This window comes from Ursus americanus, chromosome 21, assembly GCF_024610735.1.
Source record: "Ursus americanus isolate L20-20 chromosome 21, mUrsAme1.1.p, whole genome shotgun sequence".
Lineage (NCBI taxonomy): Eukaryota > Metazoa > Chordata > Mammalia > Carnivora > Ursidae > Ursus > Ursus americanus.
In genome coordinates, this window is record NC_142147.1 from 6,327,863 (window position 1) to 6,341,558 (window position 13,696).

A 13,696-nucleotide genomic window follows, 5' to 3' on the forward strand; every position below is an offset into this window, starting at 1 on the left:
TACTAAGTTTTAACAAGTAGGACAAGATAGATAGAAGCTGTTTATGTAAATATATGAACATATTGATATATGTGTGTAATATGGGTGTATATTTATCTATATACTGTTAAAAATCTGTAACCCTATACTTCAGGTGTTTTTTAGGGCTCACACAATAAATTACACTTCCTTCAATATATACCAAAGTGCAGAGTTGTGAGATTGAGAGTAAACAGGACCATTCACTTGGAGCACATGTCTTAAATTTTTCATAAAATTCATGTAATCAGAAAAATCAATAAAGACATTTCCATTTTGATGGGAAATTCTTGAAGGTGGAAATCTAGGAGGAGATTTGAGGCCCTGAATTTTAAAACTTTAGCCAGTTTATTTTTTTAATCACACAGGAAGCATTTGTCTCTTTGTGTTCTTTTATGAATTGGACAGAGCCATGCAAGTTGTACATTTGACAGCACGAGGACAATGTCAAATTTTAGAATGTTGCTAAGCAGCTCTGCAAAGATTTGCTCTCAATTCTCTCAGTGCCCCCAAATCTAAGTTGACATCATTGGCTAGCTTGTTTTCCTACAGGTCTATTGAATAAGGTTTCCCTGGCCACTTTTCCTCTGGAAAGATCAGAAATTAGCAGGGCTTTAGTCAGGGGGAATAAAGGGGTCAAAAAGGAAAGCATGGATTCTTCTTGCCTGACTGATTTATAAATTTATGTCTTTTACAGGCTTATTTCCACCTGGGTATCAATGAAAAATTAGGACTCTCCGGAAGGCCAGATAGGCCCATTGGCTGCCTCGGTACATCAAAGGTGCTCATAAAATTTCCTTGTGGAGCAGTGTTCAGATTATAATACCACAGAATGAAATGATGTCTGACCTGCTATGCATCCGTTCTCACATTTCATTATATACTTGGGCCGGTTATCTGAATTCTTATTTTCTACAAGTAAATCTTGCTGTTTGCTTGGTGTGGTATCACAGAAGTCTTTTAGGAAAGAATAAACACCTCACTGCTGTATTATTTCCGAACATTGTAAGGTACCTGATTATGACAGTATTTATTCAGAGGCTTTTTCTATCACAGTAGAGATGGACTACTCTTTAGTATACTGATCTTACTGACCCAATCAAGAAACTTTGACATTTCTTAATCAGTTTTAATTTTTATTAGGACTTAAGCTACTGTATCTTTGCCTTTGGTCCTGTTTTGTACTTTTTTAAATTATCTCTTACAGATTTATCGCATTCTAGGAAAGACCGTGGTTTGTTACCCTATCATCTTCGACCTAAGTGATTTCTACATGTCTCAAGATGTTTTACTGCTGATAGATGACATAAAGGTAGCTTCAGAACCCCTTTTTATTGAAATTGGATGACTGTGTTTCTACTGATTTTATCATATGTTATTAAATTGAGTGCTCCTGGATGTCTGTGACACTGGGTTAACACGATGTAAAATATGAAAGTAAAACAATGTCTGCATGGCTTTGGAGAAAGAGTTAAGTTGCTTGCAGCATTAGAATAATAGATGGAGTATGTCTTGTATAAAGTTGTATGACTTTGCTTGATAGACCATTCTACAAATGGAATGAAAAGATACAGCTTATAAAGCAGAGGGGAAACCGTTTGGAAACCATGTTCATATGACAGCAGTAGTTTATCTCTTTTTGAACAAAAGTTGAGTTAGCAAAATAATTTTATTTATGAAGAATGTCAGGTAAAACCTCAACTAACGCATAACAGCTAGGCAGTTAAAATCTCCTCTACTCCCTTTTCCACTTGCAGAGTAGAGAAGCTTAGAGTCATGGTTTAGAGCATGAAATCTGGAGCCAGATTACATTTGTTAAGATCTTGGCTCTACTGTTTATTTACCAGCTGTGGGATCTTGGGCAAGTTACTTAACTTCTCTGTGTCTATCTTTTCTCATCTGTATAACTGAATAATAATAGGGATATTCTGAGAAATAAATGAGTTAACGTATATAAAGCGCTCAGAATAGTGCCTGACATATGGCGAAGTGTTATGTAAGTCTTTGATATGATGATGACAACAGTAGAATTTGAGTCAAAAAAGAACTCTCTCCACATTTCTGATGGTCTGTATAGATTCAGTCTAGTTCTTTCTACCTGCTGTAATAAATGCACAGTAATGCGAGATGAGGATTAATCTCCTGGATGACAATCCTGGATTGATTTTTCCTCCCTGGGACCATTCTTTTTTTTCTTTTCTTCGTTAAGTATTTATTTTAATTCCAGTTAGTTAACATACAGTGTTATATTAGCGTCAGATGTACAATATAGTGATTCAACACTTCATACATCACCCTGTGCTCATCACGACAAGTGCACCCCTTAATCCCCATCACCCATTTCATCCTCCCACCCACCACCCCTCTGGTTACCATCAGTTTGTTCTCTACAGTTAGCGTTTCTTGATTTCTCTCTCTCTCTCTCTCTCTCTCTTTTTCCTTCCGGGGACCATTCTTAAACTGTATTCATTAGACCACCAAAAAAGAAGCAGCCTTAAAATATATGTAATCTGATTACTTTTAAGAACAAGGTTTAAAATCAATAAAGTTCCAAACTTAACTAACATTTCTACCCCTAGTAGTTTGTTATCCAGGGTTTGACTGTGAATTATCTTGATATATCAGAGTTTTGTTGACTCTTTGCCACAAATGGTTAAACTGTATCAGCTCAGATATAGTACCATTACATTCTGCCTCATTCTTATGTTTTGATAGAATGCATTACAGTTCATTAAGCAATACTGGAAAATGCATGGACGTCCACTTTTCCTTGTTCTCATCCGGGAAGACAATATACGGTACGTTGATGAAAGAAGTGAGGTGCACCTCTCTCTCCCTCTTTAACACTGTGAACCCTTTAGAAGCAGGGCCTTCTACTATTTTTACGTCTCTGTCAGCATGTGGCAGAGAGACTTGCATATGTGAAGGATACTTAGTTTTTATTAGGTTTTTTATTTCTCATTCTGTTATTAATAATACACCTTTTGTTTATCTGTTTATATTTTTTAGAGGTAGCCGATTCAACCCCATATTAGATATGTTGGCAGCCTTTAAAAAGGGAATAGTTGGAGGAGTCAAAGTTCATGTTGATCGTCTACAGGTAATCTTCTGAATTTCTGTGTGTTTCTCTTCCAGGACAATTAGTACACAGATATAGTTGTATTTCTTAATATATGTTCTGTTTAAGGTTTTTGTCTTAAGGTATTATCCTGTGCCTACCTTCCTATTCCTGTTGTAACCATCCTGTTTATTTTATCCCTCCAATCTTGGGCTTGAACATTTACACTGGTTTCCCAAACAGAAATTGAGACTTTAATAGCTCATCTCCAACCTCTGTTTTGCCTTTGAGGAAGCTGGGGTCCAGAGTGGTGAAATGACCTGCATAACTCCCCAGTCCAAGTTACCTAACTCCCCGGTCCAACTTACCTAACTCCGTGGTCCAGTGTTCTTTTCCCTGCTTCCCAGTAACATCCCACCAGGAGAGGATCCTTGTTCGATTCAGGATCTCATAGCCTTATCTTCATAACTCCTAAATGACAGAAGCCCCTTGTGGTTCCCTATTAGCCAGAACGGCCTCCTCGCCCACAGTTACCTTCTACTAAACACTCTTTGTCCTTCAGCCAATACAAATTAATTACTGTTTTCTGACTTTGTGAGGTTCTGCCCCTCTGCTCATGCCATTTCCTCTACCTGGAATAGCCTTCATTTTCAAGATGTCTGCACTTTAAAATCTTACCAAACTTTAGGGCCAGTTCTGCAAAATCATCTAGACCAAAAATAACACTACTCTTCTGGAACATCTTTTTACGACCTTTAACATGAACTACTCAGATTGTAGTCTGTCATGGCCTTGAATGCCTTATTTTCTAAAAAAAAAAAAAAAAAAAGTGCTTATCTCATAGAGTCTTTCATGTAGTAGGTTCTCAATATTAAGTAAGAAAGGAAAATTTATAGAGGGACCTATGTAGGTAAATGTTACAAATGCCATGTATACATACTCATTCCACTAGTGCCTGTATTTTGTATACTTGATTGGTTTTTATCTAAATTTTTTATCTTTTTCCCCTTATTTTCTGTCGCTTTCTGTTGCTATTCTATTGTCTTTTTGTCATCCTTTCTGGAAAAGTTTCTTTCGTATTTATATCATGCAGCTTCTGTGTTAAGCTCTATATTTTGGCTCTCATGTTTTTAATTCCCCCTTTTCATGGTATCATGCTCGTATTTTCTGGATAGGATATTTTATCTTTCTGATATTATTTACTAGAGAATTTTTGAAATTTTCTTCTCTGCCTGATCTCTTTCAGGTTTCTTTTCTCTGTTTTTTTGTGCTCAGTCTTTCATGTTGGAGGCATTTGTCAGATGTGTGGTAATCTTTAGCTATCCATTCATTTTTAAGAGTGAAAAAATAGTTTATTGGAAGCTCTGAGTTTGGAAACAAGGATTCCTGTCATGATGATGTCATTTATCAAGTAGTCTGGTAGCAAAGGCTTTTTTGTTGGGGCAAATCCCAGGTGCCAATATCTGGAGTTTTTTCTCCTAGGCCCTTCAGTTGCCAAAATAAACATCTAACCTCCTGCCTGAAAAACATACGTTTTGGGGTGCCTGGGTGGTGCAGTCGTTAAGCGTCTGCCTTTGGCTCAGGGCGTGATCCCAGAGTTCTGGGATCGAGCCCCACATCAGGCTCCTCCGCTGGGAGCCTGCTTCTTCCTCTCCCACTCCTCCTTGTGTTCCCTCTCTCTCTGGCTGTCTCTCTCTGTCAAATAAATAAATAAAATCTTAAAAAAAAAACCAAAACATACGTTTTGCTTTCATACCCTGAGTACAGGGTTGGGGAAAGAGCCAGGAGGTCCCACTGTGTCTCCTACTCTCTGCTGTGCCCTATACCCACCCTTGAGCACAGAGGCTTTCACCAGAGAATAAGCTTCTTTTCATCTTGTAAAACTGAAACTTTATACTTACTAAACAACAACCCCTCATCCCCCCACCCTAGCCTTCATCTTCTCTTTAATATAGTAAATGAAAATGACACCTATATGCTTCTCTTTATTTCAAGGTCTTTCAAATTTCCTTAGCCCATGTTCCACAGTCTCCATCATCACTGGGCCTCAACCTCCCTTCCTACCTCATCACCCAGGATCTTTCTGTGCAGCTCATTCCCGGCCCTGCTTTCCAGTCCGTAAATATATTGGGTACTTTCAAAATCCCTGAATGTAATTGGAATTTTTTTCCTGCTCTTGCTGTTTTTCTATTCTAGAGTTGCCTTTTTCTTTTTTTCCCTTCTAAATACTTTAATTTTATAACTAAGGTCAATGTCACCTCTTTAGTGAAGTCTCCAGGGTTGGAATTAATTTCTCGTTCCAGTGTGTTTCTGTGGTATATTGCTTGAACCTCTGCTATAGCTCTTATAAGTGGAGCTAGTTTCTTGTGTCTGCTTCTCTCTGTGGATTGAAAATTTCTTCGGGCCAAGCTTGAGTCATCTCTGAATTCCCAGAGTGCTATGCTCACTACTCTTCTCTCTTAGGAAAGGTATGAATATTGGTTCATTGAGTCAACGCATATTGATTGAGCAGCCTCTCTAGGCATTAAGGATAAAATGGTGAAAAAAATATACAAGGTCCCTGATCTCATGGGACTTATTCTAGTTGGGGAGCCAAACCAAAAACAAAGCCAGGGAGCGATGCAGGATGATAGGATGGAGTGCAGTCTTAGGTAGCTTGTTCAGCTGGAAAGGACCTTGGTGGGATATAATTAAGTATCACAGAGCAGGATTCCTTTTTGAATATTATATTTCACTTGACATATATATAACAATGTTAAGTCATTTAATTACCATCAGAAGTAAAGTATTAATGCCTAGTAAATTAATCATAAGTGTAATGTTTTTTATAAAACTAATTTAGGAGCCTCTGTTAACCAACTGAATTTTTTTCAACAAAAGCTCTAGAGACTGTTAATGAAATTTAGCATTTGCCTATTAACATTTACCTTATGGGCTTAATCAGTATATAGAGTAGGTAGGCTAATAATAGACAATATTAAATCAAAATTATTTTTCTTATATTTTCAGTATTAGCTGTTAGATTTGAGCATCAAATAATTCTTGACTCTTCTCTTTCTTTCATATCCCACATTATTACAATCCATTATCAATTCTGGTTTTCTCTACCCTCAGATTATATCCAGAATCTAACCACTTGCCATCATCTCTAACACTAACGTCACAGCTCAGGTTACATCATGCCTCGCCTAGATTTTTACAGTAGTCTCCTAAATTCCTACTGGCCGTAAGACAGTTAGCACCTTCATACCCTACCTGGTCATAAGGCAGTTAGATTATGTCACATATAAGCCTCTACTGACTTTCTCTCTCATACAAAATGAAAACAAACCAAAGTCCTCCCAATGGTCTTTTTTGGATCTTTTTTTCTGACCTCATCTCCTACCACTCTGTCCTGTCTACTGTACTCCATCCACACTCTTCTCCTTACTGATCCTAAAACACACCATGCGTGCTTCTGCTTTAGGAACTTTGCACTTGCTGTTCCGTCAGCCCTGCACAGTCTTCCTTAAGATCCATATTGTTGACTACAGTCCTTTGTTCAGCCTCCACTTACATGTCACTCTATGAGAGAAGTCTTTTCTGATCACCTGTATAAAATGGCAAACCTGCCTCCTCCTACTCCCCGCCCCAACACTTCTCATCCCCTACCTTTCTTATTTCTACTTTGTACTTAACATCATCGGACATAACATAGTTAGTGTTTTGTTTGTTTATATTGTCTTCCTCCTATGCACAGCCAAGGTCAATTTCAAGAGGGCAAGGATTTTGTGTATTCTTGCTATATCCTTAATACCTAGCAGAGTGCCTGCAATATGGTAGGTGTGCAATAAATATTTGTCTAATGAATTAGTCAACCAGAGGGGCGCCTGGGTGGCTTAGCCATTAAGCGTCTTGTCGTGGTCCCAGGGTCCTGGGATCAAGCCCCTCATTGGGCTCCCTGCTCGGTGGGAAGCCTGATTCTCCCTCTCACTCTCCCCTTGCTTGTGTTCCCTCTCTCACTGTCTTCTCTCTGTCAAATAAATAAATAAAATATTAAAAAAAAGAAACCAAATTAGTCAACCAGAGAGCAAGATGTGCAGATCTGAGCCTGAATCTTAGGAAATATCACTCAACAGACTTAGGCACAGACTGCTCTCAGACCCTAACTATTGCTGCCACATGAAAATGTGCAGATTGGTTGCATGTTTGGCCTTTCTCACTCACACCCTGAAAGGAGGCTTTAGTATGACTGCTGGTAATATGTCTATCCTGACATTTATAGTAGGTATTTGGTGATGATCTACTTTGTTTATGAGTTTCCACTAGAGGAGAAGGCAGCACAACCTGGGTGGTTAGCCAACAAGTGTAACATTTCCTGTGTCATGTTGCTTCATATTTGAAAAGAACAGTGAGAAAATTGAGAAAGTAATACATGTAAGACAGTTCGAATTGAAGAATTGCCTTATTTTTAAAATAATAATTTATGGCTTGCTTTTTATGCAGTACATTTCTCAATTTTATCTGACAATTCATCAGATAATTAGAAGTGACACATATTGCTAAAAAACCATTGTGAGTTATCATTCACTTATGCTCTTCACCATGAACCACTGACAGATAAAAACTGTGTTTGAGTTTGGCCTTATTTAGTTTGCTAACCTATAATCAGGAACTAATGAAAAATTAAATGACCAAATATGGGTTGCCAGAATGCAGAAAAGGGCTGGCCTCAATAATAACAACTTTCTGATCCTGAAAAATGGAGACTTGGCAGTATCCTATCATTAGATAGCCCTGAAATATATTACGGTAACAGAATCCAAAGTGCAATTTCACATCATCTTTTCTCAAAACAATTTTAGTATTTCTTGTTATTTTTTTTATTTCAAACTTTTTTTTAACATGTTAATAGGTACTGAATTTTAATTCTAGCTTAAAAATAAATGCCCATAGGGGCGCCTGGGTGGCACAGCGGTTAAGCGTCTGCCTTCGGCTCAGGGCGTGATCCCGGCGTTATGGGATCGAGCCCCACATTGGGCTCCTCTGCTATGAGCCTGCTTCTTCCTCTCCCACTCCCCCTTTGTGTTCCCTGTCTCGCTGGCTGTCTCTATCTCTGTCGAATAAATAAATAAAATCTTTAAAAAATAAAAATAAAAAAATAAATGCCCGCAATTCTCAGAACAGAGAGAAAATACAGTTCATCTCATGTTGACTTTCCTATTTATTATGACCCATGAACTCGTAGCATGATTTATATGTTCTTTTTAAGAGAGTTTTGTTGTATATGAAAACCTGTCTGATTTTAGAATGCTCATTTAAGAAATTAAGAATTGCGTGTACTTTTCTAAGTAAACTTTTTTTGAGTATTACATGCTTACAGAAATGTATATGCACAGATCATAAGTGTATGGCCTCATGAATTTAAAAGTTGTGAATTTTTTCTCAATCACATTTCAGACACTAGTATCTGGAGCCGTGGTAGAACAACTTGACTTCCTACGAATCAGTGACACAGAAGAGTAAGTCCCTTTGGGTTATTATTAGAAGAGCAGGAGACTAGAATTAGAAATGCAGGAAATCTAAAACTTTTTCTTTCCATTTCTAGGCTTCCAGAATTTAAGAGTTTTGAGGAACTAGAACTTCCCAAACATTCAAAAGTCAAACGACAAAGCAGTACCCCCAGTGCTCCTGAACTAGACCAGCACCCAGATATCGCCGTTACTGAATGGAAAAACAAGCCCACCCACGAAATTCTTCAAAAACTGAATGTGAGGAAGTTGTCATTCCCACATGGCTCCAAGTGAGGTTTTCAGAGCAGGAATTCTCAGGGCCAAGCCATATTTCTTTTGTCCTCTCAGAGAAGGGAGATGGAAGTGCCTGGAGGTAGACGGCCTCTCTATGGCAGAGGCAGTAGTGAGAGGTTGTTCCCATGGTCTAACATAGCGTGGATGTCCTAAAGATGCTTAGGGAGTGTGGATGATTTGGGTTGCCTCGGGTCTGAAGGTATTATATGAGCCATTGAAGAAGTTATGTCAGGAATAGTTGCCTTTGGGATCTCCAGACTTCTCATTTAGTACTCTCCCATCCTTTTCCCAACTTGAATCTTCTCTCTTATCCCTGTGTTTAGGTTTTAATGTTTGCTTTAAGTCTCTCCAGTCACTGAGGAAAGCAATCCTATGACCACATTCATACGAATATTATGTTAACAACCTATTACTTTACCTTCCCTAAGATTATTTGCATTTTAAGAGGTGGGGTGAGAGTGGGGTATAGTACTTATCCAAGAAAATGAAATTCTAATGATAGAACTAAAACACTGTGACATCTTGTTAGGCCGTACCACAATTTTGAGCATGTAGGTTAAATATATATCCTACCAGACATCTTCTGTCCTCGTTATTGATTGACATTATCTGTAGAACTCCATAAACATGAGTATGGTATGGTAAGCATAAAGCACATAGCACCGTGCCATAATACATAAAAAGGACTCTATACATGTCCCCTCCTTTTATCCATCTCCTCATAACAGGTCGATAGCAACATGGTCTCTCATTTATGAATAAGCAAAATCAAAAGGGGTGTGGTTGAATGACTTGGCCAAATTTCTCAGAGAGTGGCAGAATCAAGTATCAATCAAGTATTAATGCTTGTAGACAATATATTTTCTATCCGTTGCATATCTTACTTCCTGGAAAATTTGATTATTAAATACTACTACATCAGGAAGCCAACCTGTCTACACTCTGTCTCCAAGATACCTAAGATAAAGAGTTGTTTAATGTCATCTAATGCTTGGTAGCATATCAGTAACATTTTATTTTTCTTTAATTCTGTACAAATTTCCTCTCTGTGGTTACCTGATTAGTTACTCCCTATGGTAACTTTTATACCCATTTTATTCCAGTTACTCACTGTGATTTGTATTTTTAGGACTGCAGTTGTCTGGCTAGTCAAGCCATCCTGCTGGGTATACTGCTCAAAAGAGAAGGCCCCAACTTTATCACCAGGGAAGGTAAGTATACATGTCTAAGAGAACATTTTTAAATAATGAGACCTCTCTATTCTTGAACATATAGGAAATAGACATAATGAATATATACTAAAATAAGTTATTTTGTCCTCCATTAAACCTTTTTTTTTTTTTTTTTAAAGATTTTTTATTTATTTATTCGACAGAGATAGAGACAGCCAGCGAGAGAGGGAACACAAGCAGGGGGAGTGGGAGAGGAAGAATCAGGCTCATAGCAGAGGAGCCTGATGTGGGGCTCGATCCCGGAACGCCGGGATCACGCCCTGAGCCGAAGGCAGACGCTTAACCGCTGTGCCACCCAGGCGCCCCCATTAAACCTTTTTTTTAATCTTTAAATGGAAAATGTTTATTCATACCCCCTAGAGTGGAATAGACTGATGTACGAACTCCTAAATTGCTTTCATGAGGTGATGCTTGATTGTTTCTCTGATTGTCTGAATGGTGTTAGAGCCTGGTTCTGCCTGTGACTGTTAACCTCTGATGATTCTTTCATAGTTCTTTATTGACAGTTTCCATTTCCAGTTTTATTTCCTGAATGTTTTTAAGAACAATATTGAATCATTATAGCTATAAAAATTAGCTCCCTCGTGGTCTGCAGCAGCCAATGGAACATGGCATTTAATAGAATTGTGCTCTAAACATCGTTAACAAAAATGAATCATTTCTAATCCTGTCCTCTCTGCATTAAGGATATAACCCAATTAGCCCTGAAATCCACACTTGTATGTTGAGGCACTCTAAGGAATTCTTGAATTCTCCATCATGGTCTGCTTCTAGCGTTTTATTATATAAAATAATATAGAACACATTTCAAGATATTCCAAGTTTTTGGCTCATCTGAAAGTCCTCTGTTAGAGGGGCATATTGATTTGTTTAGGATTAGAGATTGAGTTAGGATTCTAAACACCAATGTAATTAATAAGATTTATAGTTTTAGTAGTGAACATAATGTTTATTCAGATAAGGTCTACTTAGTTTTTACATTATTGTAACTAAGAGAGAAACTTCTTGAATATTATATATGTCAACTGAATAGTCTTAATTTTCTTAACTGATTAAAGGCAGAAAAACTTTGAGCAAATTTCAAACAGAATCCCCCATGTTTCTAATTAGTCTTGAAACTATAAGCAGAATCCCAATTATATTGAGGACATTCACTGAAATTTATACTTTAACCAAAACAATAGGACTTTTAAAAAGCAGACATTTTATTAGGAACCTAGAATGCAGAATGGTTATTTTAGTAGTGCTTTAAAATGAAACAAAGTTTATATAAAATAGTGTATAATGAAAATGCTGAGAGAATTATTTTTTCAACTATCTTTATAAACAGGAATAATACTCATCTTTTGCGTAGATATTTAAAAGACTAAGTTTTTAAATCTGTAACATCTTATGATACATTGAAAATCATAAGCATCTACTCTGAATACAATTTTATCCAATTTGTTATAAAGCTATAAAAGTAAATTCACGGTAAAATGGTAAAGATCTTGTCCTCTCCCTATGTTTTCTTTTTGCTACTGTCCTGTCACCATCATTAATATATTGGCAAGCTAGTCAATGTAGACCACACGTAAATTGTGGCCAAAGAATGAAGCCCAGTCGTGTCTTTTGAGGACTATATATATTGGAATGATCATGCACATAAGAGAGTTTCCGTAAACTTTTGTGGGACAAATAAATGAATAATCATATATATTCAGAGTCTACAGTACTTGTTCAATTTGCTGTATTCTGTTTATTTTCCTCACTAATTAAAATAACTTACTTTTATTTGTTAAAAACTTAGATTGCATACTAATTAAGAAAATAATAAATTTCAAGAGATAAAGTACTCACCAAAATCATATACTCAAACTAAATAGTAATTATGGATGAGACGTTCACACTATATATTGGGTTACATGTTTAAATATGTCAGGTAGTTCAGAAGATTAATGGATATGGATGTATTAACTCTAGTGGAACGAAATGAAATTCAAGAATGGTTTTTAAAAGAGAATAAATGTTATGCATTTAATTAAGAGGGTTTTTTTTCAACAAAGACTCTATTATCCAATGTCTAGGTACCATTTCTGATCACATTGAGAGAGTCTATAGAAGAGCTGGCAGCAAAAAGCTTTGGTTCGTATTAGTGTCTTTGTCATTATGTTTTATTTTTTGTGTGGTCGTATTTAAAGGCATAAAGATAATGGCCAAACTTAAAGACAGGAATTATTCTAATTTTTACTTTTAAACTCCCAAGGTTATGGCCGTGATTCTGTCTACTTTCTAAGGATCTGCCTACATTCCATTGTATCGTGGCTCTCCCAAGATATTACAAATCATGTCTGGGAATAAGGTCCTCCATAGGAATAGAGCCTGGAGAGTGTTCACTGGAATGACAGGCTGATGACTCTCTCCTGCGCTGCCCCTCGTCTGTCCCAGCAGGGCGCTTTAGGTTCTGCTTTGTATTCAGGAAGTCTGTTCTGTTATCACAGAAGGCCATGAAAAGAGACCAATGGATCATTTAATCACAAGCAAAAATAATAGAAGGCAGTTCTCTCACCACTTAAGTTGGATGAATCCCAGTGATTATAGTTGCTTCATATAAAATAACTAATATGTTCTGCAGAAGTAGTCTCCCAGAGATTGGGAAAAAAAAAAAAATAGGGCAAGTTGAGATAAGATTGTTGCAGTTCACAGTGGGGTAGGTATGCCTAAATGCATAGCCCTCTGTATTTTGAAGCGATTCTAGCCATTTTACTAGCAGAATCTAACATTTTGAAAGTAAGAGTACATGTATTTTTTAAATGACGCATTATTATCTCATTTTGAAAAAAGAATCTCAAGCAATGTCGTAAGAAATTCTCTTAACCTCAATGAGTCTCAGGTTTCTAATCTCTAAAATAAGGGGATTTGATAAGACAGTCTCTTAGCAGTATTTCAACTCTGCGATTTGTAGTAAATATACCATTCCAACCCAGAAGAAATAATATAATAATCCTCTGGCTAAATCTCAAATTTGCACTGTAAATTCTCAGCACAGTAAGGCATGCAAGCCAATAGACGTTGCTTTTCAACCAGTATGTTTCAAATGTGGTCTATAGTCTAATTTTTTGCTAAGTGGACCTGTTTTTACTGTATGTTATTATACTTGTATTTTAGATAAAGCGTTAACTAGCAGGTATTTAGAGTGCTGACTCTTAATGTTTAAAAGAACAAACTCCTGAAAGTTTATTTACTGTATTTTCCCTTTTATGGCTTTCCACTGACACACTCAGGTTGGCGGTACGCTACGGGGCTGCCTTTACCCAGAAATTTTCTTCCTCTATAGCCCCACACATTACTACTTTTCTGGTACATGGGAAACAGGTAACATACACAGAATGTGGAAAAACTCAAGCTGCTTGAAACGTGTGGGCTTATTTGCATTCTGAGGGTTAATTATGTCTTTTGGTCTTAAAGTGTGTGGGTGAAAGCTTCTCTAAAAGTAGGAAGTGTTTGTTTCACTAACTTTACCGGTTATTGACTTAATTTTTTACTAGTCCATCTATGTTGGGATTAAAGAATATAAAGAATATAGATACTTTTTATATGTCAGCTTCCATGGATATCCTGAA

The 13,696-nt window shown here is 37.0% G+C and overlaps 1 protein-coding gene across 4 annotated transcripts in view; it reads left to right on the top strand.

Moving 5' to 3' along the window:
- The window catches only part of PHKB (phosphorylase kinase regulatory subunit beta), a 211,449-nt gene that overhangs the window by 171,575 nt on the left and 26,178 nt on the right, over positions 1-13,696 (top strand). For 3 of the 4 annotated variants that reach the window (XM_045814695.2, XM_045814697.2, XM_045814694.2), the window contains 9 exons: positions 716-799; positions 1,226-1,330; positions 2,734-2,816; positions 3,028-3,118; positions 8,516-8,577; positions 8,664-8,826; positions 9,992-10,073; positions 12,161-12,218; positions 13,358-13,448. In XM_045814695.2, coding sequence (XP_045670651.1) covers positions 716-799; positions 1,226-1,330; positions 2,734-2,816; positions 3,028-3,118; positions 8,516-8,577; positions 8,664-8,826; positions 9,992-10,073; positions 12,161-12,218; positions 13,358-13,448 — 819 coding nt within the window. The remainder of the gene's footprint in view (positions 1-715; positions 800-1,225; positions 1,331-2,733; positions 2,817-3,027; positions 3,119-8,515; positions 8,578-8,663; positions 8,827-9,991; positions 10,074-12,160; positions 12,219-13,357; positions 13,449-13,696) is intronic. The other variant, XM_087870408.1, reaches the window with a different exon arrangement.